We start from the raw sequence: 22,716 nt of genomic DNA, 5'->3' as shown, positions 1-22,716 counted from the left end.
AGAGCGAATCAAACGCGCGGCGCCGAGGAGGGGGCTGGGACTTAACCCTCAAGGCCTTACTGACAGGAAAAAGAGGGCGGGGCAGCGAGAAATCGACCAATGAACGCGCCTGACGGCGGGATGGGGGCGGGGACCGCCGCAGCCGCCCACTCACAGCCTCTGTTTTCACTCAGAGGGGCGGGACCTCGCGGTGATCAGCCAATAGGGACGCAGCAGCGGCTCCGCGGCCTCTAGGCGGCGCTGCTCCCCCTCCCCTCCCGCAGCGGACCCTTTTTGTCCCTCGGCGGCTCCCGTCGCGGCCCCGGAAGTGGCGGCGGCGGCGGCGGGGCCCGGCCATGGAGCCCTGGGTGCGCTTCAGCGCCCAGAGCCAGGCCCGGGAGCGGCTCCTCAGGTGCGGCTCCGCCGGGACGGCCCCGGGACGGCTCCGGGACCCTCAGGGCGGCTCGGGGACCCTCGGGGGGGTGGTCCCGGGGCCCCTCGGCTCAGCCCCGGGGCTTCTCGCGGTGATCCCGGGCCTCTGGTGCCGGTCCCGGGCCCCTCACCGCGGCTCCGGGGCCCCTCAGGGTGGTTCCGGGGCCCCTCTCGGTGGTCCCGGGGCCCCCCACGCTGGCCCCAGGCTCCTGATGCCGGTCCCGGGTCCCTCACCGTGGGTCCAGGCCCCTCACGGTGGTCCCGGGCCCCCCGCCGCCAGCCCCGGGCTCCTGATGCTGGCCCTGGGCCCCTTTTCGGTGGTCCTGGGCCCCCTGACGCTGGCTCTGAGGCCCTTCGAGGTGGTCCCGGGGTCCTGATGCCGGTCCTGGGCCCCTCACGGTGGTCCCGGGCTCCTAATGCCAGCCCCGGGCTCCTGACGCCGGTGCCGGGGCCCCTTTCAGCAGTCCTGGACCCCCCTGATGCCGGCCCCGGGGCCCCTCGTGGTGGTCTTGGGCTCCTGGCACCAGCCCGGGGGCCCCTCCTGTCATCCCCGGGCTCCTGACATCAGCCCTGGGCTCTTGACGCTGGTCCCGGGCCCCCTCTTGACACCAGTCCTGGGGCCCCTCACGGTGTCCTGGGGCCCCTCACGGTGCTCCCGGGCTCCTGATGCAGCCCTTGGGCTCTTGATGGTGGTCCTGGGCCCCCTGACACCGGTCCTGGTCCCCTCTCTGTGGCCTCAGGCCCCCCGACGTCGGCCCCGGGGCCCCTCATGGCATCCCTGGGTTCCTGACGCCGGTCCCGGGCCTCTCTCGGTGGTCCTGCGGCCCCTTGCGGTGGCCCCAGGCCCCCCCTGACCCCGGGCCCCCCCCTGTCCCCCATTTGCAGGGCGGCTCAGTACGGCTGCGCCCTGGCGGGGGCCGCGCTGCAGAGGAACGGGGCGAGCGCCGAGGTCGTGGCCCGCGTGCGGCAGCTGGAGGCGCACCTCAGCCTGGGCCGCAAGCGTGAGTTTGGGGGGGGGGGGATCCGGGGCTCGGCGGCTTCGGCTCTGCGCCCCCCGTCCCCCCTCCCCCTTTAACCTCCCCCCCGTGGGGCCGGGCTCCGTCCCGCAGTGCTGCGCCTGGGCGGCTCGGCCGACGCGCTGGAGGCGGCGAAGCGAGCCATCCACCTGTCGGACACGGTGCTGCGCTTCTGCCTCACCCTCAGCCACCTCAACAGGGCCATGTACCTGGCCTGCGACAACGTCCTCTGGGCCGGCAAGGCCGGCTTGGCCCCCGCCGTCGACCAGGAGAAGTGGAGCCAGAGGTCCTTCAGGTGAGGGGCCGAGGGCTGGGGGCTGCCACCCACCTCCACGCGGCCTCCCCGGGTGCTGTGAAGGGATTTCATCCCTCCCCGCGAGGGTTTCTCCCCGTTTCATCCCTCCCTGCAGGGATTTCTCCCCGTTTCATCCCTCCCTGCAGGGATTTCTCCCCGTTTCATCCCTCCCCCTGCAAGGATTTCTCCCCATTTCATCCCTCCCCCTGCAGGGATTTCTCCCCATTTAATCCCTCCCTGCGAGGATTTCTCCCCATTTCATCCCTCCCTGCAGGGATTTCTCCCCATTTCATCCCTCCCCCTGAGGGTTTCTCCCCATTTCATCACTCCCCCTGAGGGTTTCCCCCATTTGGGGATTTCTCCCCGCCCTGAGCCTCGCTAACGGCAGGGAGCAGGAGCTGGGAGGCACCGGCCCCATCCCGTCCCCTCGGCGGGCTCGGTTTGGGCGTTTTAAGAGTTTCCTTCTCGTTTCTGCGAAGAGACAGCCGGGGACCCCGCTCTCTCTGCTCCCCTCGCCTCGCAGGTATTACCTCTTCGCCCTGATCGTCAACCTGAGCCGGGACGCCTACGAGATCCGGGCGCTGATGGAGCGCGAGGCGGGCGGGCAGCGGGCGAAAGGCGCCGAGGCCGGGCGGCAGCAGCAGCAGCGGCGCCGCGCCGAGGCCGGGCTCCAGCAGCTGGGGCTGAGGCTCCAGCTCGAGCTGCGGCTGCTGCTCCGCGTCCTCCGGGGCAACCCCCCGCTGCTGCTGGACGTGCTGAAGAACGCCTGCGACCTCTTCATCCCCCTGGACAAGCTGGGGCTCTACAGGAGCAGCCCGGCCTTCGTGGGGCTGTGCGGCCTCGCCTCCTCCGTCCTCTCCATCCTCACCATCCTGCACCCCTGGCTCAAGCTGAAGCCGTAGCCGCGCTCGGGGCCCGCTGCGGGGCTCCCTGGCTCAAAACCAGCCCGGGAGGAGATCGGGGGACGTTTGGGGGTGCCGGGTCCGGCCGCGCGTTCGCCGAGGGGCAGAGCAGCCCGGGGCAGGGCCGAAGGAGCTCGCGCGGCGCCCGAGTCCCCGGGGACCTGCTGGTGCTGCCTCGCCTCAGCTCCCCACGAGGAGCTCCCCGAAATCCGGCTCTTCTCCCCGTCCACGGCAGAGCTCGCCGGGCTGCTTTGGGAGTTTAACATCTCCCCTCCCTCTTCAGGGGGGCTCCCTGGGGTCTCTTCTCCTGGAGCCGCCGCCTGGGAACCGTCTGCTGCTGCCCTGCTGGGGCTGGAGCCGGCCGCCGGGCTCTTCTCCGGGCTGCGGGGGGGGGGGTTAAACCGCGGGGTGGGGGGGGTCCGGTGCCGCCCGGGGCCCGTTTTGACCTTTTATTTTCCTTTTAAGAAACCTCAGCCTGGCTGCGGGCACGGAGGGGGAGTTGGAAGGACTCGGGCTGCCGAGCTGAGCCGGGGTGAGTGCGGGGCGGTGCTGGCGGATCCGAGGTGAGCCCACCCTGGGGGGGGGGGGATGCTTTGCCCCCCACAAAAACGAGGAGATTTCCTCTCCTGCTCCTTTCCTGCAGCCCCGGCGGGGGAAAAAGCGGCTGCAGCGAGCAGATCGCCGCCCCGCGGGGGTTCCCTGGGCTCATCCTGGCTTTAAAGAGCGCTTTGATTTTATTTAAGCGTACCCGGCACCCGCTTCGCTTTCCCCCGGGGGGGGGCTTCTTCGCTGTGCCCCAGGAGCTCGGGGCAGGGCCGGGGGCTGCGGCTGTGCCGGGGGGGGGAGTCCCCGTGGCTCAGCACCTTTCCTCAGCACTTCGCCCCCATCCTGCTTGGCCCCCAGCCCGGCTCCTCTGCAGGTGCTTTGTGGGGAGGGAAGAAAAATGCGGTCTGACCGCACAAAGCCTGTCCCTGCAAGGTGCCCCGGGGTGGGGGGGGTCGATTTCCGAGGCAGGGGGGCTCAGGGCTCGGAGCTGGGGGCGGAGGGGACGGAGCGGGGCCGGGGCTGTGCGCTGAGTGCCCCCCCGGATCCTTCGGGCTCCTGGCCGAGGGCTCGGCCGAGATCCCGGCTGCGACTCGGAGACTTTGACCCCTCGCCGGAGGAGGCGAGCGAAAGGATCACGACGCTGGAAGGCGCCCAGCACCCTTCTGCTGCCCCCCCCCCCTGTCCCGACGTTTGGGAGCGACGTTTCCACCCCGCAGAGCTTTGGGAGGCGCAGCAGAGGTGGGGGGGGGCCGTGCAGCCCCCCAACTCCCCGCTCTGTACATCCTGCCCTGTAAGGTCCTGGGGCGCTTTGTGGAGCTGCTCATTAAACCCAGCTGCTGAGCCCCCCTCAGGTTCTGGGGGTTTTTATTTTTATTTTTATTTTTATTTTTTTTTTTTTTGCTGCTTTCAGCTGGGTTCTGCTCGCAGACGGGGTCCGTGAGTGCTCGGCCCCAGCAGGGGGGGGCTCGCGGCCGTGCCCCCAGCCTCACGGAAGGGTTTGGGTTGGGACCCGGTTGGGACCCCCCCCCCCAGCTCACCCCCTTTCTCGGCGCTCAGCACCAGGACCTCGGCTTCCCGTGGACCTCCCCCCCCCCCGGGACGTGGTGCCTCGAATTGGGGTGCTGGGGGGCACGGAGGGGGGGTCCTCACCCCCGGGGGGGGGATCTGCTGGCAATGGGGGGGGTCCCAAGGCGGAGGGATTGGGGTCACCTCTGCCCCCCGGCGAGGCGCAGGCAGGGGGTGCCCTTTGGGGGGGGGTGTGAGGGTGCAGGGGGTGCAGGCGGCTGCTTGGGGGGGGCACCGCGGTGCTGTGGCCCCCCGTCCCCCCCCCCGGGGTTGGGGCTGGGGAATTTTCTCTGGGGTTTGGAGCTTGAATAAAGGGTGAGCCCCCCCAGGAGGGCACGGGGCGGCGGGGGAAGGTGCACGTGGGGAGGGGGAAAAAGGGGAAGAAAATCCAGATTGTGCAACGAGACGTCCCGTGAGTCCTGGGGGGGGTGAAGGGGGGGCGGGGGGGGGGGGGGGGGAAGAAAACAGTTCATGGGGCTGCGAGGCTCTGCCTGGGAGCGGGGTCAGGTTAACAGCAGCAGCAGTTGGGAGAAAAGTCGTGGTTTTTGGTTAAAACCAGCGCCGCTGCCAGCGGCAGGGGTCGTGCCCCGGGTGCCGGGGGAGGGACGGAGCGGGGGCACCGCCGAGCGCGTGGCGGGGCTGGACTGGGCATACTGGGCTGGACTGGGAGGGGGGGGGGGTGTGCTGCACCTTGCACCTGCGGTGCCACCCCCCCCCCCAGCCCCATGACCGACCCCCCGACGGAGAGCCAGCAAACCGGGGGGGGGGGGGGCCCCATCCTGTCCCCCCTCCATCCCCGGGCACCGGGGGTCAGCGTCACCCCCCCCCCCCCCGGGACCACCGCCCCGGGGCCATGTCCTGGCTGAGCCCCAGCGAACTCGCCACATCCCGGGGGGGCAGGGGTATGGGGGGGGCCGTGTATGGGTTTTATTTTATGGGGGGGGGGGGGGTGACGGTGACCGGTTCTCCCGGCCTTCCGAGGGCGTGCGAGGCGGGGAAGCTGCGCTGGGCTTGGCTTCGGGAACTCGGAAGGGGAGGGTGCTGGGCGCTGGGTGCTGGGCGCTGGGTGCTGGGCGCTGGCTCCCTGCTGCTCCTTCTCTACCCTTGGCCATGGGGCCGTGCCCCCCCCCGCTGCCCCCCAGCTCCCCGCTGAGCGCTGCCAGCCCCGGCTGCCGGAGCAGGTAGGAAAAGGGCCGGATCCTGCACGTGGGTGCGGGAAGGGGGCGGCGTAAAGGGCAGGGATCGGGGCGGGGATATCGGGGTGCAGGAGGGGACCCCCCCCCCCCTTCCTTCCCCACGAAGCGCCACCGCTTTGGGGGTGCTGCCCAGGGGGGGGCTTTTTAGGGCAAAAAGCGGGGGCTCACGGTGCCGGCCCGCGTCCCCACGGCACCGCGGCTGCTGCGAGCCCGAAGCTGGTGCCATAAAACACGCGGGGACACGGGAGGGGACGGGGCAGGTCCCCACCGCCCCTCTTGGCTTGTTCCCCCGGGGTGCCCGGCTCTGTCCGGCCCCGGGATGGGGATTTGGGGGGATTTTGTCCCAAAACGGGAACCTGCCGCGGGGCTGCCCCCCCGGGTGGGGACGTACCTGGCACCGGCTCGGCGTGTTTGCTGTCCTCCTTCGGGTTGTTCCGCATGGGGCTGGGACAGGACAATTTCCCATCTGGTTTTCTCCTCCGGTTTCCTGTTTTTTTTTTTATTATTTATTTATTTATTTTTTCCCCGGTAATAAAATGCCAAAGCTCGCGCCGGAAACGCTGCCAGGGAGCACACGTTTTCGTCCGTGCGAAAACTTGTTGTTATTATTATTATTTTGGGTTTGATCAAAAAAAAAAAAGCTCCTCTCAGGGGCTCTGCCTGCGCATTGGAAATGCCCCCCCAGCCAAGGGGGGGTCCCCAAGTCCCCCGGGATCCAGTCCCTGATCCCGTGGGCTCTGTCCCCGGGGTCTGATCGCCCAGCCCTCCCCGGGGTCTGGTGTGCTGCCCCCCTCGCCCCCAGTCCGGTCCCAAATGTCCCCTGGGATCCCTGTTCCCTGCAGGACCTGCCCCCAGTCTGCCCCGGGATCCAGTCCCGGATCCCCTAGGACCCAGTACCCGATCCTTGGGATCCCACCGCTGATCCCCCTGGCACCAACTCCCTGATCCCATTGGGATCCGTCACCTGATCCTCGCCAGCACCCAGCCCTCACCCTCCGGCACCTCTGCCCTTCCCCACCCCAAGGGTGCCGGGTGCCACGGGGCAGGGACAGTGCCAGCGGTGCCGGCACCCACCGGGGGGGCTCCATCAGGCCCCCACCACTGACCCCTCTCTCCTCTCTTCCCCGCAGCTCAGCCCCACGGGGCCGCCCCGGATGCCCCATCCAGCCCCGTCCCTGGCTCCCCGCGGGCCGGCTGCGGCCCCCCCGGGCCCCCCGCGATGCCGAGCGGTCTGCGGGGAGGCGATGAGGCCGTCCCCGGCCTCCGGCACCCGCGGGCTCTGGTGCGTGGTGCTGCTGGCGCTGGCGGGGACCGCGGTGTTGCTGCCCTGCCGCTTGGCCGACCGCAACCAGACGGGGCTGTGCAAGGGGCTGAGCCTGGCGCAGGTGCCCCGCGGGCTCCCCGGCGGCCTCCGCAGCCTGGATTTGTCCTACAACAAGCTGCAGGAGATCACGGCGGGCGACTTCGCCGGCCTGACGCAGCTGCGGCACCTGGACCTGGGCTACAACAACATCTCGCGCATCGCGCCCGACGCCTTCCTCTCCAACGTGCTGCTGGAGCAGCTGCGGCTCTTCAACAACTCCCTGGCCCGCATCCCGGCCCCGGCGCTGCGCCCGCTGGCCAACCTCCGCTGGCTGGACATGTCCAACAACCCGTACCGCAGCGCGGCGCTGGACGGCGTCTTCGGCACGCTGCGGCACCTGCGGGTGCTGTCGATGGGGGGGCCGCTGCTGCGCGACGTCGCCCGAGGGGACTTGGCCGCCCTGAAGGACACGGCCCTGCAGAAGTTCGCCCTCAAGTCGGCCTCCAGCCTGCGGCGCTACGAGGCCGGGGCGTTCTCGTGGCTCAACACCACGGAGCTGTGGTGCGACATGGCCCTGGACGAGAGCGTGGCGGCACTGCCCGTGATGCTGCGGGACCTGCGGGGCAAACCGCTCGACTACCTGCGCTTCCGCAACCTCTTCGAGTTCACCTACTACCAGGGCACCGAGGACCCCTTCTCCGGCCTGGCCGAGCTGCGGGCCACCAAGCTGGTCTTCTACCGGGGCAAGTTCAATGAGAACCTGCTGCGCCTGGCCCTGCTCAACGTGCAGAGGTCCCGCGTCCGCCAGCTGGAGCTGGTGGCCATCGACTTCGCCCGCTCGCCGCAGTGGAACAGCTCCGGCGTCGGCGCCGTCGCCCCGCGGCTCGACCGCCTGCTGCTGCAGGACATCAGCAACCCCGACGTGCTGCGCTTCGACTGGACCTTCACCTGGCTGAGCGGCGTGGCCGCCCTCTCCATCATCAACGTCAACTTCAACTACGTCCCCTGCGACGCGTGGGCCGAGATGCGCAGCGTGGAGTTCCTGAACATCTCCCGCAACCGCCTGGAGGACGCGTACATCTACAACCAGCGCTGCCACTACCACGGCGTCATGCCCAAGCTGGAGAGCTTGGTCCTGGCCAACAACCGGCTGCAGAGCCTGGCCACGGTGGCCTCGCTGACCCGCACGTGGCCCCGGCTCGCCCGCCTGGACGCCAGCCACAACGCCTTGGGCAGCCTGCAGGAGACGTGCCAGTGGGGGCCCACCTTGCGCTGGCTGGCCCTGCACCACAACAGGGTGACGGCGGCCACCTTCGGGTGCCTGCCCACCACCCTGGAGTATTTGGACCTCTCGCACTCGCAGCTCGACCGCCTGGACATGGGCTACTTCGCCCGAAGCCCCCGGCTGCGGGAGCTGCTGCTGAGCGGCAACAAGATCAAGTTCATCCCGTCCGAGTGGAGCTGCTCCAGCCTGGAGGTGCTGGCGATCGACGGCAACTCCTTCGGCGTCATCACCCGCGGCTCCTTCGTCAACATGCCGCGCCTCGTTAGCCTGACGGCCGGCAACAACCCCTACCACTGCACCTGCGACCTCTACGGCTTCTTGCGGGAGACGCAGCGGCGGGGCCGGCCCCGCCTGGGCGACTGGCCCCACAACTGGACCTGCTACCACCCCGAGGCGCTGCTGGACACCCCGGTGGCCTCCTACGCCCCGCGGCCGCTGGAGTGCGACGTGCCGGCGCTGGTGGCCGTGGCGGTGGCCAGCACGGCGGTGGCGGTGGCGGCGTGCGCGGCGCTGTGCTGGAAGCTGGAGGCGGGCTGGTACGTGCGGGCCACGTACCGGCTGCTGCAGGCCAAGTACCGCGCCAGCCACGCCAGCACTGCGCGGAGCTGCGCCTACCACGCGTTCATCTCCTACAGCCGCGCCGACGCCGAGTGGGTGCGCCGGGAGCTGCTGCGGCGGCTGGAGAGCGCCGAGCCGCCCTACCGGCTCTGCATCCACGAGCGGGACTTCATGCCGGGCCGCTGGATCATCGACAACATCGTGGAGAACATCGAGAACAGCGCCAAGGTCATCTTCGTCCTCTCCCGCAGCTTCATCGACAGCGAGTGGTGCAACTACGAGCTCTACTTTGCCCACCAGCGCGCGGTGGGGCTGGGCTACCAGGACGTCATCCTGGTGGTCAAGGAGCCCATCGACGCGCGGGGCTTGCCGCGGAGGTTCGCTCGCCTGCGGAAGATGCTGGGCTCCAAGACCTACCTGGAGTGGCCCCGCGAGCCCGGCCGCCAGCCCTTCTTCTGGATGCAGCTCCGCAGCCTCCTGGGGACCCCCGGGGGGCTTGGACCCAGCGGTGGCGAGGAGGAGACGGACGTGGATGCCACCAGCACCAGCACCACCAGCACCACCGCCACCAGCACCGCCGTCACCACCAGCACCGTCACCATCATCACCACCACCACCAGCACGTAGCCGTTGCCCAAGCTCCGTGTCCCACCCAACGCGACGGCTCCAGTGTGGTTTTGGGGTGTCCTCTCTCCCCCCCCCCCGGGCACCCTGGGGGCCTGGAGCAGCCCCTGCCTCAGTTTCCCCAAGTGGTGGCGAACTGGGATGGGGGCACCGAGGTCCCCAAAGGCTCGCAGGAGGGCAGGAGATGGAGACAGCGTCCAGGCGGTGGCGGTGTCGCCCGGCCGACGTGGCCCCGTCCCTCCATCCACCCTGCGCCCGGGGGGGGCCCGATCCTGCCCTGGGGGGGGGGGCTGGAGCGGGGAGGGGGCACGGTGTGCCCCCCTATGGGACAAACCTCCTCGAGCATCCCTGCCCCGACGGGCAGCCCAGCGCCCCCCCTTCTTTCCTCTCCCTTTTTTGTCGATTTCTCCAATTTTGCATAAATTTCTTTTTTTTTTTTTTCCCTAACTCCGTCCCCCTAAAAAAAAAAAAAAAAAAAAAAAAAAAAAAAAACCGCGACGCCCGGCCCGGCCGTTTATTTTTAGCAGCCAATTGCAACGTCTCCAAGATGAAGGAGGAGGAAAAAAAATATATTAAAAAGAAAAAAAAAAATCGGTGCGTGCCCAGCCGGAGACAGAGTCACCTTTGAGCTGCTCCGGCGGCGAGCGGCTGGGGCCATGGGGGGGCCCCCGCGCCTGCTGCCCGCGCTGCTGCTGCTGCTCCCAGGTAATGCCCGAAGCCCACCCGCAGCCCCCCCGGCCGGGGGGGTTTTGGGGTGCCTCGGAGCCGCCCGGTTCCATTTGGGGGATGCTGCGGTGTCGGGGAAGAGGTTTTGGGGTTGAGTTGGCGTTTTTTGGGGGTGATTTTTCTTTTCGTTTTTTTTTTTGACGTTGCGGAGGGTTGTGGTCTCCTGGGGCGCGGCGTGTCCCGAGGGATTGGGGCGCCCGAGGGATTGGGGCGCCCGTGGGAAAATCCCGTAAGGAAGGGGGGAAATGGGGGACCCTGCGGGGTGGGCACGGGGCGCCTGGCTCCAAAGGGCACCCTTCCCGAGCCGAGGCACCCATTAACCAACCTCAAGACACCAATTAACCTCGAGCCACCCATTAACCTCGGGGCCACCCATTAACCCGGCACCCGGCGAGATGGGAATGCCACCCGGAGGACCCCCGGCATGGCTTTTGGGGAAAAAAAAAACACCCTTTTTTTTCCCTCATCCACCCTCTGTGAGTTATTTCTGGCTTTGCCCTGCTGAGAAGGGACCCCAAAGCCCCCCCAGGATCGTGCCCCGCGTCCCGGGACGGGGCCAGTGCTGGTGTGGAAGGAACCCAAACCCCACAGAAAGGAACTAAAGGAAACCGTCTATGGAAAATTTCCCAATTTCAGGGAAAAAGAGACAAAAAAGGGTTTTCTTTTCCGCTTGGAAGGAGGGGGGGGGGGGTTGGCAGCTCCGTCCGCGACGGGGGCAGCCCAGCTCCATCACATCTGGACGCGTTTTAAGTTTGGATTAAAAAAAAAAAAAAAAAAAAAAACAGAAAGCTTCTGTTTGTCCCCAAAAGGCACCGTCCCGCATCGCCCTGTCCACCCGGCAGCCTCCCGGGGTGCTTGGGGCTGGATGCGGGGTGCTTGGGGCTGTGTTTGGGGTGCTTGGGGCTGCACATGGGGTGCTTGGGGCTGTATTCGAGGTGCTCGGAGCTGCGTTTGTCTTTGGGGTGCCCGGGGCTGCCTTTGGGGTGCTCGGGGCTGCCTTTGGGGTGCTCAGGGATGCATTTGGGGTGCTCGGTGCTGTGTTTGGGGTGCTTGGGGCTGCCTTTGGGGTGCTCGGGGCTGCGTTTGGGGCGCTCAGAGCTACCTGTGGGGTGCTGGCTGCTACACACGGGGCACTCGGTGCTGGACGCGGGGTCCTCAGAGCCACACGTGGGTGCTCAGCGCCACTTTCCGAGCTCCGTCCCACACCCCCGGAGATGCTCGCCCCCCCCCGGGCCGTGCTCGCCCCCTTTTCCTGCCCTTTTTCACCCAGACGGGGAGCGCGGCCGGGGCGGGGGCGGCGGGCAGGAAGGCTTCGGGCCGCTGTCTGGGCGCAGGGCCAGGGGCTGCGGCGGATCCCACCCAGCCCCGCTCCGGATCCCACCCGGCCCCGCTCCCTCCCATCTAATTGCCACTGCCCGAAACGCTCGGGGGGCATCGCCCTGCCTAATTGTGGGGCTGTGGCTGGTGGCATAGCCCCGGTTCCTCCCCGGTTCCCGGGCCCCAAAAGGGAGAGGGGTGGGCGCAGGGGGGGACGTGGGTGCCCCCCGCCCAGCGCTCGCCGTCTCCCCAGGGCTGTGCGGGGCGTTCAACATCGACGTGAGCAGCCCGCGCCTCTTCCACGGCCCCCCCGAGGCCCAGTTCGGGTACAAGGTGCTGCAGCGGGCGGCCGGCGGGGACCGGTGGTGAGTGGCCCCCGCGTGGCACCGGGACCCCCGGCGGGCTTCACCCCGGCTTCGGCTGCAGGCTGGGGTCTCGCATCCCCGGGGGGAGGAGAAACCGCAGCGATTTGGGGTCGTGCGAGCCCCAAAAAGCCCGGAAATGGGCTGGGGGGTGCACGGTGGAAGCGCCATGGGGAGGGGAAACTGAGGCAGGGAGGGGGAGCAGGCAGGGAGGGGGAGCAGGCAGGGCGCTGGCTGTGCACGTGCCCTCGCTGTTTTCCCAAAAAAATCCGTTTTTAAGCCCTGCTTTCGTGCTTTGGCCGGGGGGCAGCTGGGGGGAGGCGAAAACTGCTCAGCCCGGGGAGGGGGGGGCCATGCGCGCCTGGCCGCCGATCAAAAGGCGGACAGAGGGATCAGAGGCAGGACAGACAGCCCACGGGCAGGACAGACGGATCCGAGGCAGGACAGACGGACGGAAGCCGCTGGCAGCCCCGGGCGGGAGCTGTCGGGGGGGGGGGAAGGGAGCGGCGTGGGGGGGCCGGGCACAGCGAGCGGGTGCCCCTGGGGGGGCTCTGGAGCTGCGCCCCGGTGCTGGGTGACCTCAAACCATCGCCCCCAGAGCCGATGGGTGCTGCTGGGGCGGGGAGGGGGGGGCGGTGTTGTCATGTGTCCCCCCCCCCCCCGATGCCTCCCATCCCTGCAGGCTGCTGGTGGGGGCCCCCTGGGACGGCCCGGAGGGTGACCGCCGCGGGGACGTCTACAAGTGCCGCGTGGGCTCGCCCAACGCCACGTGTGCCAAAGCCAACCTCGGTACCACCGGGGCCGGGAGGGGTTGGAGGGGGTCGTGGGGGGGGTGTGGGGGGGGGTCCCGGGGGTCACTGCTTGATTTTTTGGGGTTCCCTCCACGAGGCACCGCAGCCCTGCAGCGCTCCCCCCTGCCCAGCCGCAACATGCACCTGGGGATGACGCTCCTGGACAGCAAGGACGGCGGCTTCGTGGTGAGCGCGGGGGCACCCAAGGGTGCTGGGGGGGTGCGTGCGTGGGGCTGGGGGCAAGGGGGTGCTTGATGTGCCCCCCCCCTACCCTCGACCACGGTCTGTGCCCGTCCGCCCCCAGGCCTGCGCCCCGCTGTGGTCCCAGGAGTGCGGCACCTCCGTCTTCAGCACCGGCGTCTGCGCCCGCGTGGACGGCGACCTGCGGCCCGTGGAGACGATCGCGCCCACGGCGCAGCGTGAGTCGGGGCGCCCGTGGGAGCCGGCGCCGGGCCGTGCCACGCGGTGTCACACCGTGTCACGCCGTGCTGCGTCACACCGGGCCGGGCCGTGTCACACCGTGCTGTGTCGTGTCACACCGTGCCGTGCCATGCCACACCGTGCCATGTCACACCGTGCCATGCTGTGCCACACCGTGCCATGCCGTGTCACACCGTGCCATGTCACACCGTGCCATGCTGTGCCATGTCACACCGCGCTGTGCCATGTCACACCATGCTGTCACACCGTACCATGTCACACCGTGCCATGCCATGCCATGTCACACCGTGCTGTGCCACACCGTGCCGTGCCGTGTCACACCGTGCCGTGTCACACTGTGCCATGTCACACCGTGCTGTGCCACACCGTGCCGTGCCATGTCACACCATGTCGTGCCGTGTCACACCGTGCCGTGTCACACTGCGCCATGTCACACCGTGCTGTGCCACACCGTGCCGTGCCATGTCACACCATGTCGTGCCGTGTCACACCGTGCCATGTCACACCGTGCCATGCTGTGCCATGTCACACCGCGCTGTGCCATGTCACACCGTGCCGTGCCGTGTCACACCGTGCCATGCCACACCGTGCCGTGCCGTGTCACACCGTGCCATGTCACACCGTGCCATGCCATGCCATGTCACACCGTGCTGTGCCACACCGTGCCGTGCCGTGTCACACCGTGCCGTGTCACACTGTGCCATGTCACACCGTGCTGTGCCACACCGTGCCGTGCCGTGTCACACCATGTCGTGCCGTGTCACACCGTGCCATGTCACACCGTGCCATGCTGTGCCATGCCACACCGTGCCGTGCCGTGTCACACCGTGCCATGTCACACCGTGCCATGCTGTGCCATGTCACACCATGTCACACCGTGTGTGCCGTGTCACACCGTGCCATGCCACACCGTGCCGTGCCGTGTCACACCATGCCGTGCCGTGTCACACCGTGCCATGCCATGTCGCACCGTGCCGTGCCAGCCCAACCCCAGCCGTGTCCCCCCCCCCCCCCGCAGGCTGCTCCACCTACATGGACATCGTCATCGTCCTCGACGGCTCCAACAGCATCTACCCCTGGTACGAGGTGCAGAACTTCCTCAGCAACGTCCTCAGCAAGTTCTTCATCGGGCCGGGACAGATCCAGGTGACACAAGGACCCCTGGGGGATGCCACCCCTGGGGGGACACCGTTGTGCCCAGGGTGCCCCCAGCACCCCAGGGCAACGCCAAAGCCCCCAAATGGCCCCCGGGCAGGGTTGGGGGACAGGACCCACATCCTGAGGGGTTCCTGCCCTGTGCAGGATGGGGACGTCCCCAGGGGCTCTGGGTGCCCACATCCGTGACACGGAGGGCAGGATGCGGCTGGAGCTGGGGCTGACTCAGCCCCGGGGGGGTGATGTGGGGGGCACCTCCTGTGCTCTTGGGCTTAAATCACTGAATCCTGACTGGACGGCCCCAAATTGCGGGGCCAGGCATGCACGGGGCTCCCGGGGCTGCGTTCGGGGGGACTGGGGCTGCGCTTGGGGGACCAGAGGTGTATTTGGGGGCCTGGGGCTGGCTGTGCCCGCTGACCCCGCGCCCCGCTCCCCGCGGCAGGTCGGGGTGCTGCAGTACGGGGAGCACGCGGTGCACGAGTGGACGCTGGGGCAGCACCGCACGGCGGAGGAGGTGGTGGAGGCGGCCCGGAACATCAGCCGGCAGGAGGGCCGCGAGACGCGCACGGCCTTCGCCATCCACCAGGCCTGGTGGGGACTGGGTCGGGGTCGGGATCAGGATGGGGACCCCCCCCCCCTGCCCCAGCTCACGCCTCCCATCCCATCTGGCAGCACCGAAGCCTTCAGCCCCGAGCGGGGCGGCCGGGAGGACGCCACCAGGCTGATGATCGTGGTGACGGACGGCGAGTCGCACGACGGGGACGAGCTGCCCGAGGCGCTGGAGGAGTGCGAGCGGCGCAACATCACGCGCTACGCCATTGCCGTGAGCCCCCTGCCTCAGTTTCCCCATCCCGCCCTCGTTGCCCGGCTGCGGGGAGGGACCCGCTCCCTTCCTCCTCCTCCTCCTCGCCGCGATGGGGGCAGGATGCGGCCCCAGGCTGACGCCGGAGCCCTCTCCGCAGGTGCTGGGGCACTACCTGCGCCGGCAGCAGGACCCCGAGGACTTCATCCGCGAGATCAAGTACATCGCCAGCGACCCGGACGAGAAGTATTTCTTCAACGTCACCGACGAGGCCGCCCTCAACGACATCGTGGACGCTTTGGGCGACCGCATCTTCAGCCTCGAAGGTGCCGTGACCCCGAAACCGGCCCCGGCTTCGCCCCCCTCCCCGTGACGCTGCGTGGGGCGCACGGGGACCCCGACCCGTGGGGACGAACCCTCCCGTGGGTACCGAGGAGGAATAACGTCCCCCCCCCCCCCCCAGGCACCCACGGGAACAACGAGAGCTCCTTTGAGCTGGAGATGTCGCAGATCGGTTTCTCCATCCACCTCCTGGAGGTGAGGCTGCGCCGCACGGCACGGGCAGGATGCGGCCCCGGCAGAGCAAGGGGGGGGACATAGGGCGGAGGGCACCAGCCTGGGGGCTCTCTGCAGAGGCGGAAAATAATCCTCAGCCGTGCGTCAGCCTCCCCACTTGAGGCTGAGTGTCCCGGGCTGGGCAGGGGATGGGTTATTTTGGGGTGGTTTTGGGGAACGGGGACGCACCGGGAGCCGTGTGAGGGTGACGCACGGCTGGCGTGGCGCCCACCCCCACGGGTGCCCCCCCTCCCCCAGGACGGGATCCTCTTCGGGGCCGTGGGCGCCTATGACTGGGACGGGGCCGTGCTGGAGGAGAGCCGCCGCGGCCGCATCGTGCCCCCCCGGGAAGCCTTCGAGCCGGAGTTCCCGCTGGAGCTGAAGAACCACGCGGCGTATTTGGGTACCGGGGGGGGGGGGTCCCCGGGGGTGCGCCGTGCCCCGGGGTCTGGTATGGAGCAGGGATGCTCCTGGGGGAAACAGGGGAGCCTCAGCACCCGAGGGATGCTCAGCACCCTGGGGGTGTAGGGGGAAAATGGGGGGGCTTGGCACCCAAAGGTGCTCCGTGCCCCCCCCCCCCCCCCCGACGTGGGGTGATCTGGTGGGTGCAGGGGAGCGTGGGCTGCTCATTGCCCCGAGGATGCGGGGTTAACTGGGGCTGCTGGGCGCCAAACTGGGGCTGCTCAGCACCCAGAGGCTGCTCGGTGTCCTGGGGCTGCTCAGCACCCAGGGGCGCAGGCTCAGCACCGTGGCCGTGCCCAAAACTCGCCGTGCCCAACGCGAAGGGGCGCTCGGTGCCGCGGGGACGAACCCCCCCCCAGGGGCTTTTTGGCCTCCTGGGGGGGGGGGGCCACGAGCAGGGCTCTCCCCCCTCTCCCCCCCCCCAGGTTACTCCGTCTCCTCGCTCCGGCTCCCCGGGGGGCAGCGCCTGTTCGTGGCGGGGGCCCCCCGCTTCCAGCACCGGGGCAAGGTGATCGTCTTCGAGATGGGCGCCGCGGGGATGGTGATGGTGGCCCAGGCGCTGGCGGGCGAGCAGGTAGGGGCCAGCGGGGTGTGTGTGGGGGGGCCACCGGCACCGGGCTCCATCCTGACGTGGCCCCGTTGCCCCCCACGCCCCACCCCCCAGATCGGCTCCTACTTCGGCAGCGAGGTGTGCGCCCTGGACGTGGATGGGGACGGCGTCACCGACGTGCTGCTGGTGGCCGCCCCCATGTTCCTGGGGGCCCAGAGCAGGGAGACGGGGCGGGTGTACGTCTACAGAGTGGGGCAGGTGAGGAGGGGGGGGCACGGGGGGGGGGATTCGGGATGCGCAGTGGGGCTGGGGGGATGCGGGGGGTTGGGGGGTATGGGGGGGTTGGGGGGAACGGGGGGGTGGGGGAAACGGGGTGGTGGGGGAAATGAGAGGGTCAGGGGGTGCAGTGGAACGGGGGGTTGGGGGGGGTTGTGGGGTGGGGGAGGACTTGGCTGGGTTTGGGGGGGGATGCAGGGGAGTTTGGGGGTGTAACGGGGTGGGGGATGCTTTGGGATGGGGGGGGCACACAGCAGGGCTGGGGGCACTCAGCAGGCTCAGGGTGTGTGTATGGGGGGGACACACACACCCCTGGCGATCCCCCCGCCCTCCCCCTTCCCATCCCGGCCCCGACAGCCCCCCCAGCACCGCGGGGTACCGAGGACCCCCCTGTGACCCCCAACCCCCCCCACCCCCCACAGCGGCTGCTGGCCCCCGCCGGGACGCTGCAGGCCGACCAGAAGCCGCAGGACGCCCGCTTCGGCTACGCCCTGGCCTCCGTCCCCGACCTCAACCACGACGGCTTCAACGACGCCGTGGTGGGCGCCCCGCTGGAGGACGGGCACCGCGGCGCCGTCTACGTCTACCACGGCGCCCCCGGCACCCTCCTGCCCCACTACAAGCAGGTGAGAGATTCGGGGTGGGGGGCTGGGGGGGGTGCCTGTGTGTGAGCTCAAACCGGGGTCCCGCCGCCCACGGCAGCCGGCCGGGTTCCCACGGTGGCGTTCGCCCAACCTCGTACGAGCCGGCGGAGAAGCCACCGCTCGCCCTGCTCTTGCCTCCCGCAGCGCATCGAGGCGGCGGCGCTGGGCCGGGGGGGGCTCCTGTACTTCGGGCGCAGCCTGGACGCCCGGCTCGACCTGGACGGCGACGGGCTGGTGGACCTGGCCGTGGGGGCGCAGGGGGCGGCCGTGCTGCTGCGGTGAGCGCTGGGGACGGGGGACGGGGGGGGGGCAGCACCGGGACGCCCCCCACCCCCCCCCCCCCTCCATGCTCAGCCCTCGGGGTTCCCTCCTGCACGGGCATCGCCTGCTCCGTGCCTCAGTTTCCCCTTGGGGATCAAAGGGGAGCGGCTGCTGCTGCTGCCCGGGAAGGGTCCCGGTCTTTGGGAGCACCTTGGTGGGATGGGGGGGGGGACACAAATTCCGCCACCCCCCCCCCCGGGGTGTGACGCTGTCCCCTCGCTGCCAGCTCCCGGCAGATCGTCCAGGTCAACACCACGCTGTCGGTGGAGCCCCCGGCCATCAACGTCGTCCAGAAGAACTGCCGGCGGGGCGGCGGCGGCGCCGTCTGCCTGCGGGCCAGGGTCTGCTTCCGCGCCGCCACCCGGGCACGGGGACAGCGGGACAGGGACATCGGTGAGCGCCGGGGGGGGGGGGGGGGGGCACACGGGGCTCCTGGCACTGGGGGGTCTTGGGGGGGGGGGGGGGGGGGGGGTCTGCAAAGTGTCCCCAGAGCACCCCAGGGTGTCCCTTGAGCACCCCACGGGGACCCTGGAGCACCCTACTGTGATCCTAGAGCACCCCAGGGTGTCCCTGGAGCACCCCAGGGTGTCCCAGGGCACCCCACTGGGACCCCAGAGCACCCCACTGGGACCCTGGAGCACCCTACTGTGATCCTAGAGCACCCTAGGGTGTCCCCAGGGCACCCCGTTGTGACCCAGGAGCACCCCAGGGTGCCCCCAGAGCACCCCACTGGGACCCAGGAGCACCCCAGGGTGTCCCCAGGGCACCCCGCTGTGACCCAGGAGTACCCCAGGGTGCCCCCGGAGCACCGCAAAGCATCCCCGAAGCGCCCCAGGGTGTCCCAGGGCACCCCACTGGGACCCCAGGGCACCCCGCTGGGATCCAGGAGCACCCCAGGGTGTCCCTGGAGCACCCCAGGGTGTCCCAGGGCACCCCACTGGGACCCCAGAGCACCCCACTGGGACCCAGGAGCACCCCAGAGTGTCCCAGGGGACCCCACTGGGACCCCAGGGCACCCCGTTGTGACCCAGGAGCACCCCAGGGTGCCCCCGGAGCACCCCACTGGGACCCAGGAGCACCCCAGGGTGTCCCCAGGGCACCCCGCTGTGACCCAGGAGTACCCCAGGGTGCCCCCGGAGCACCCCAAAGCATCCCCGAAGCGCCCCAGGGTGTCCCAGGGCACCCCACTGGTATCCCAGAGCACCCCACTGGGACCCCGGAGCACCCCAGGGTGTCTCCAGAGCACCCCAGGGTGCCCCCAGCCCCTCCCCAGCCCCACAGCCCCCCCCCCCCCGGTTTGTCCCCGCGCAGAGCTCCGGTACAACGTGTCCCTGGAGGAGCGGGCGGGGGGGGCCCGCGCCGCCTTCGACTCGGGCGCCCGGCGGCTGCTGCAGCGGCGCGCGGAGCTCTCGCTGGGCAGGCAGAGCTGCCTCCGCTTCCCCTTCCACGTCCTGGTGAGCACATGGGCGGGCCACATCCCTCCCCCCCCCCCGCCACCCCCCCACCCCCCACCCTGCAGCCCCCCAAGGGGCTTCGTCCTGCCCCAAATCCGCTGCCCCCCCCCCCCAGGACACCACGGATTACCTGCGGCCCCTCAGCCTCACCGTGCGCCTGGCGCTGGCCGACCCCAGGGGCCCGGTGCTGGATGAGAAATCCCCCGGCACCGTCCGCAAGCTGGTGGGTGCCCCCCTCCCACAACCTCCTCCGGGGTGGGGGGTCGGCCCCGTGCCCCCCCCCACCCCCCCCCACCCTTTGCTCCCAGCACCCAGCGACGTCCCCTTGCAGATCCCCTTCTTCAAGGACTGCGGGGAGGACGACGAGTGCCTGGCGGACCTGGTGCTGCGCGCCGCCATGGACATCGCCGGGGACGGGTACGGGGCTGGGGCCGGGCGCGGGGGTCCCCAAGGGATCCCCGGGACCAGCCGGGGCCGTAATGCCCCCCCCCGCCCCCCCCCCCCCCCCGTGCTGCAGGCAGAGCCCCCACGTCCTGCGCAAGGGCAGGAGGAAGGCGGTGCTGGACGTGGTGCTGGAGAACAAGGGCGAGAACGCCTACAACGCCAGCCTGCTCCTGCGCTTCTCCGGCAACCTGCTCTTCTCCAGCCTCGTGCTCCAGGTGCCCCACCCCCCCCCCACCCCCCAAGACCCCCCCGGACAAAGATCGGGGGGTGCTCAGCCCCCCCCGAGGTGGCCACGGGGACCCACTTCACCCCAGTTGGGTCCCAGCTGGGAGCTGGGGACCCCTTCGTCCCCCCCCCAGCCCCCCCCGGGCTGGACGAGGAGGGACCCCTCAGCCTCATGGGGACCCTCTCGCCCCCCCCCCGGGTGCCACATCCTCAGCCTGACCCCCCCGGTGCCGTCCCCCCCCCCCCCCCACAGGACACAAGCCCAGTGAAGCTGGAGTGCACCGCCCTGGGGGGCCACCGCCGGCTCTGCAGCATCAGCTATCCCGTCTTCCGCTCGATGGCGAAGGTAGGGGGCCGGGACCCCCCCCCCCCGGGACCCCCCCGGGACCCCCCAGGACCCTCACAGCCCCCTCGCCCCCAGGTCTCCTTCGCGCTGGAGTTCGAGTTCAGCTGCTCGGTGCTGCTCGGCCGAGCGGAGGTCAGCCTGGAGGCCACCAGGTAGGGGCAGAGGGAGAGCTGGGGGGGGGTCCCCGTGCCCCCCCCCCCCCCGGGGCTGGTCCCCTGGGGTCCTCTCCAAGACCCCACCGGGTCCCATCGCCCCCTCCAGCGACAGCGCCGAGGCCACGCCGCAGGACAACGGGGTCCAAATCTCCGCTCCCATCCGCTACGAGCCCGACCTCTTCCTCTCCAGGTGGGGCTGGGGGGGGGGCACCGGGACGGGCCGGGGGCGCAGGGTGGGGGGTTCTGGGGGGCAGGATCCGACCCCGCTCTCCCCCCCCCCCCCCCTCCATGGCAGCGAGGCCAACCTGCACCGCTACGAGGTGCACCCGCTCGGCACCTTCCCCCACGGCCCCGGGCCCGAATTCAAGACCACGGTGAAGGTAACGGGGGCGAGGGGTGGTGAGGAAGAAGGGGGTGGCGTGGGGGGGTCGGGGGGGCCGGGGGGGGTGCTCACCCCTTTCTCCCCCAGGTGCAAAACCTGGGCTGCTACCCGGTGCGCAACCTCACCCTGCGCATGGCCCTGCCGGCCCTCGGCTACCGCCGCGCCGCCTTCCTCTCCGTCACCCGCGTCCTCGCCGACAACGTGAGGCCTCACCGGGGCTGGGGGGGGGTCCTGAGCCCCCCCCCCCGGTGCTGAGCACGGCTCCCGTCCCCTCCGCCCAGGCTACCTGCGAGCTGCACGGCCCCGCTGAGGAGCCACGCAGGGGGGGGCCAGCCCCCGTGGTCCCCGTGCACCCCGAAGACCTGCTGCGCGTGGACAGGCTGGTGAGCCGCACCGGGACGGCCCCGAGACGGGGACTGGGGGGGGGGTTCCACGCACCGTGTCCCCCCCCCACATCGCCTCTTCCCCCCCCCCAGGACTGCAGCAACGCCTGGTGCCAGGAGCTGAGCTGCGCCCTGGGGCGGCTGGAGCGCGGCGGCGAGGTCTCCGTCCACGTCCTGCGCGCCGTCCACAACGACTTCTTCCGCGCGGTGCGGGGCGAGGGGCCGGCTTGGGACCCCCCCCCCCCACACCAAGCCAAGCCAAGATGGGGGTGGGGAACGAGGCTTGAACCCCCCCCCCCCCCCCAACTTTGATTCTCGCCCTCGCTCCAGGCTAAATTCCGGAGCGTGAGGATCGTCAGCACGGCCGCGCTGGGGGTCCCGGGGGGCAGCGCGCTGGTGCTGGGGGAGGCGGCTCAGCGCAGGGAGGTAGGAGGTGGGGGACCCCCGGCAGGGGGCTGGGGGGGGGGGGGGGTCACCCTGTTCCCCCCCGGTGCTCCCCAGGGACCTTTTTTCCCCCGCAGACGGTGCTTGAAATCATCCAGGCCAAGCGGGTGCCCATCTCCCTGTGGATCCTGGTGGGCAGCATCCTGGGGGGGCTGCTCCTGCTGGCGCTCATCATCTTCTGCCTGTGGAGGGTGAGAGCTGGGGGGGGGGATCGCGGGGCAGGACGGGGCGGGGGCTGCTTCATCCCCTCCATCCTCTCCCTCTCGTCCCCAGCTCGGCTTCTTCACCCGCAAGAAGCTCCCGGAGGAGAAGGAGGAGAAGGAGGAGCAGTGATCCGTGGCGGCCCCGCGCTTCCCGGCTCTCTCCAGCCCCAGCGGCCCCCCGAGCCCGGCACCACAGGGAGTGGACGGGTCCCTTCCCCGTCCCCGGGGACGGCTGGGGGGCTCGGGACTCTGCCACCCCCTCCCACCCCCCCCCAGTTTTGGTTCCACCGTGGCCGAAGGCGATGCCGGTGCCGGGTTGTGCTGGCGCGGACGCAGCCAGGTGAGGTTGGGGCCGGCGCCGCGGCGCAGGAGACGCGGGCTCGGCCCCGAGGAGACGCGGGGGCGACGGCGCAGACGGGGACGGACGTGGGGCGACCACCGGAAAAAAGCGGCCCCACCAATAAAGCTCGGTCCCGTGGAGGTGCTCCCGCGTGTGCGACCCGCCGGCGCTCTGCCCTGCCTTGGGTGGGGGGGGGGGTTCAGAAATGGGAGCCCCAAAAGGCTCCGGTGCCACAGCACCACGTGTGAAGGGGAGGGAGCCGTGCGCGGCCCCCCCGGCGCCCCAAATCCCCCCGCCGAGGTCTCTCGCCGCTGCCCTGAGGTTCCCGGGATAGCCAAGGGAGGAAATCCTCCACTTCGGGCCCTTTCCAAGCCTCGGGGGCGCAGGAGGGGACCCAGAGCAGACCCCAAAGGGGTCACTGGGGGGCTGTGGCACCCCAAAACCTCCCCCTGCCCGCACAGGGCTCTTTGGGGGAGCACAAAACGCTAAAGAAGGGGGAAAAAGCAACGAGACAAAGCCGGGAAGGGAAACGTTCAGCCCGGGTGCTGGCTGCAGCTGAACATTTTCCCTTTTTTTGCCGACAACTGGCTCCCAAAGAGGATCCTGCCGCGGAGCGGGGACGCTCCTGGCCCCAAAACCATGAGGAGCAGGGGGAGAGGTGCAGGGGGGGGTCTCCTCCCCCCAAACCCCGATGCAAGGGAGGGACCCTGGGGGCACCAAGTCCCCAGCAGGCAACG

General features: G+C 70.1%; 3 protein-coding genes across 5 annotated transcripts; all 3 read left to right on the top strand.

Annotated features, from left to right (window-relative positions):
* The first annotated feature begins 234 nt into the window (after positions 1 to 234).
* On the top strand, positions 235 to 4,020 carry PEX11B (peroxisomal biogenesis factor 11 beta). Its single transcript, XM_048079142.2, has 4 exons — positions 235 to 391; positions 1,297 to 1,412; positions 1,521 to 1,722; positions 2,246 to 4,020. The coding sequence occupies exons 1-4, from the start codon at positions 336 to 338 to the stop codon at positions 2,622 to 2,624; spliced, it is 753 nt and encodes a 250-aa protein (XP_047935099.1). The 5' UTR covers positions 235 to 335; the 3' UTR covers positions 2,625 to 4,020.
* Positions 4,021 to 5,203: 1,183 nt separating this feature from the next.
* Positions 5,204 to 9,342, top strand: LOC106049058 (toll-like receptor 2). Of its 2 annotated transcripts, XM_066985921.1 has the most exons (3): positions 5,204 to 5,416; positions 6,562 to 8,555; positions 8,655 to 9,342. In XM_066985921.1, exons 2-3 carry the CDS (start codon positions 6,586 to 6,588, stop codon positions 9,202 to 9,204), a joined length of 2,520 nt encoding a protein of 839 aa, XP_066842022.1. In that variant the 5' UTR covers positions 5,204 to 5,416; positions 6,562 to 6,585; the 3' UTR covers positions 9,205 to 9,342. The 2 variants fall into 2 exon arrangements, with proteins under 2 accessions (XP_066842022.1, XP_047935068.2); XM_048079111.2 differs by having other exon boundaries at positions 6,562 to 9,342.
* Positions 9,343 to 9,720: 378 nt separating this feature from the next.
* On the top strand, positions 9,721 to 22,124 carry ITGA10 (integrin subunit alpha 10). Of its 2 annotated transcripts, XM_066985920.1 has the most exons (30): positions 9,721 to 9,906; positions 11,498 to 11,609; positions 12,289 to 12,395; positions 12,495 to 12,583; positions 12,702 to 12,816; positions 13,857 to 13,984; positions 14,436 to 14,584; positions 14,666 to 14,816; positions 14,956 to 15,121; positions 15,259 to 15,332; positions 15,609 to 15,753; positions 16,238 to 16,386; positions 16,477 to 16,620; positions 17,061 to 17,264; positions 17,427 to 17,560; positions 17,830 to 17,996; positions 18,915 to 19,057; positions 19,173 to 19,280; positions 19,389 to 19,474; positions 19,575 to 19,716; positions 19,980 to 20,072; positions 20,148 to 20,224; positions 20,334 to 20,417; positions 20,523 to 20,607; positions 20,697 to 20,810; positions 20,891 to 20,992; positions 21,086 to 21,199; positions 21,323 to 21,418; positions 21,514 to 21,627; positions 21,710 to 22,124. In XM_066985920.1, the coding sequence occupies exons 1-30, from the start codon at positions 9,858 to 9,860 to the stop codon at positions 21,767 to 21,769; spliced, it is 3,501 nt and encodes a 1,166-aa protein (XP_066842021.1). In that variant the 5' UTR covers positions 9,721 to 9,857; the 3' UTR covers positions 21,770 to 22,124. The 2 variants fall into 2 exon arrangements, 1 of the variants encoding a protein (XP_066842021.1); XR_010827095.1 differs by lacking the exons at positions 20,523 to 20,607; positions 21,514 to 21,627; positions 21,710 to 22,124.
* The last annotated feature ends 592 nt before the right edge of the window (positions 22,125 to 22,716 follow it).

Source organism: Anser cygnoides, chromosome 33 (genome assembly GCF_040182565.1).
Source record: "Anser cygnoides isolate HZ-2024a breed goose chromosome 33, Taihu_goose_T2T_genome, whole genome shotgun sequence".
NCBI lineage: Eukaryota > Metazoa > Chordata > Aves > Anseriformes > Anatidae > Anser > Anser cygnoides.
Note: the sequence above shows the minus strand (reverse complement) of the source record. Positions and strands in the feature narration are given on the sequence as shown.

Coding starts and splice junctions, on each gene's coding strand:
- PEX11B (XM_048079142.2), top strand. CDS start 336: ATGGAGCCCTGGGTGCGCTTCAGCGCCCAGAGCCAGGCCCGGGAGCGG. Junction 392..1,296: donor GCCCGGGAGCGGCTCCTCAG/GTGCGGCTCCGC, acceptor CCCCATTTGCAG/GGCGGCTCAGTACGGCTGCG. Junction 1,413..1,520: donor CCTCAGCCTGGGCCGCAAGC/GTGAGTTTGGGG, acceptor TCCGTCCCGCAG/TGCTGCGCCTGGGCGGCTCG.
- LOC106049058 (XM_048079111.2), top strand. CDS start 6,586: ATGCCCCATCCAGCCCCGTCCCTGGCTCCCCGCGGGCCGGCTGCGGCC.
- ITGA10 (XM_066985920.1), top strand. CDS start 9,858: ATGGGGGGGCCCCCGCGCCTGCTGCCCGCGCTGCTGCTGCTGCTCCCA. Junction 21,200..21,322: donor ACAACGACTTCTTCCGCGCG/GTGCGGGGCGAG, acceptor CCCTCGCTCCAG/GCTAAATTCCGGAGCGTGAG. Junction 21,628..21,709: donor TCATCTTCTGCCTGTGGAGG/GTGAGAGCTGGG, acceptor TCTCGTCCCCAG/CTCGGCTTCTTCACCCGCAA.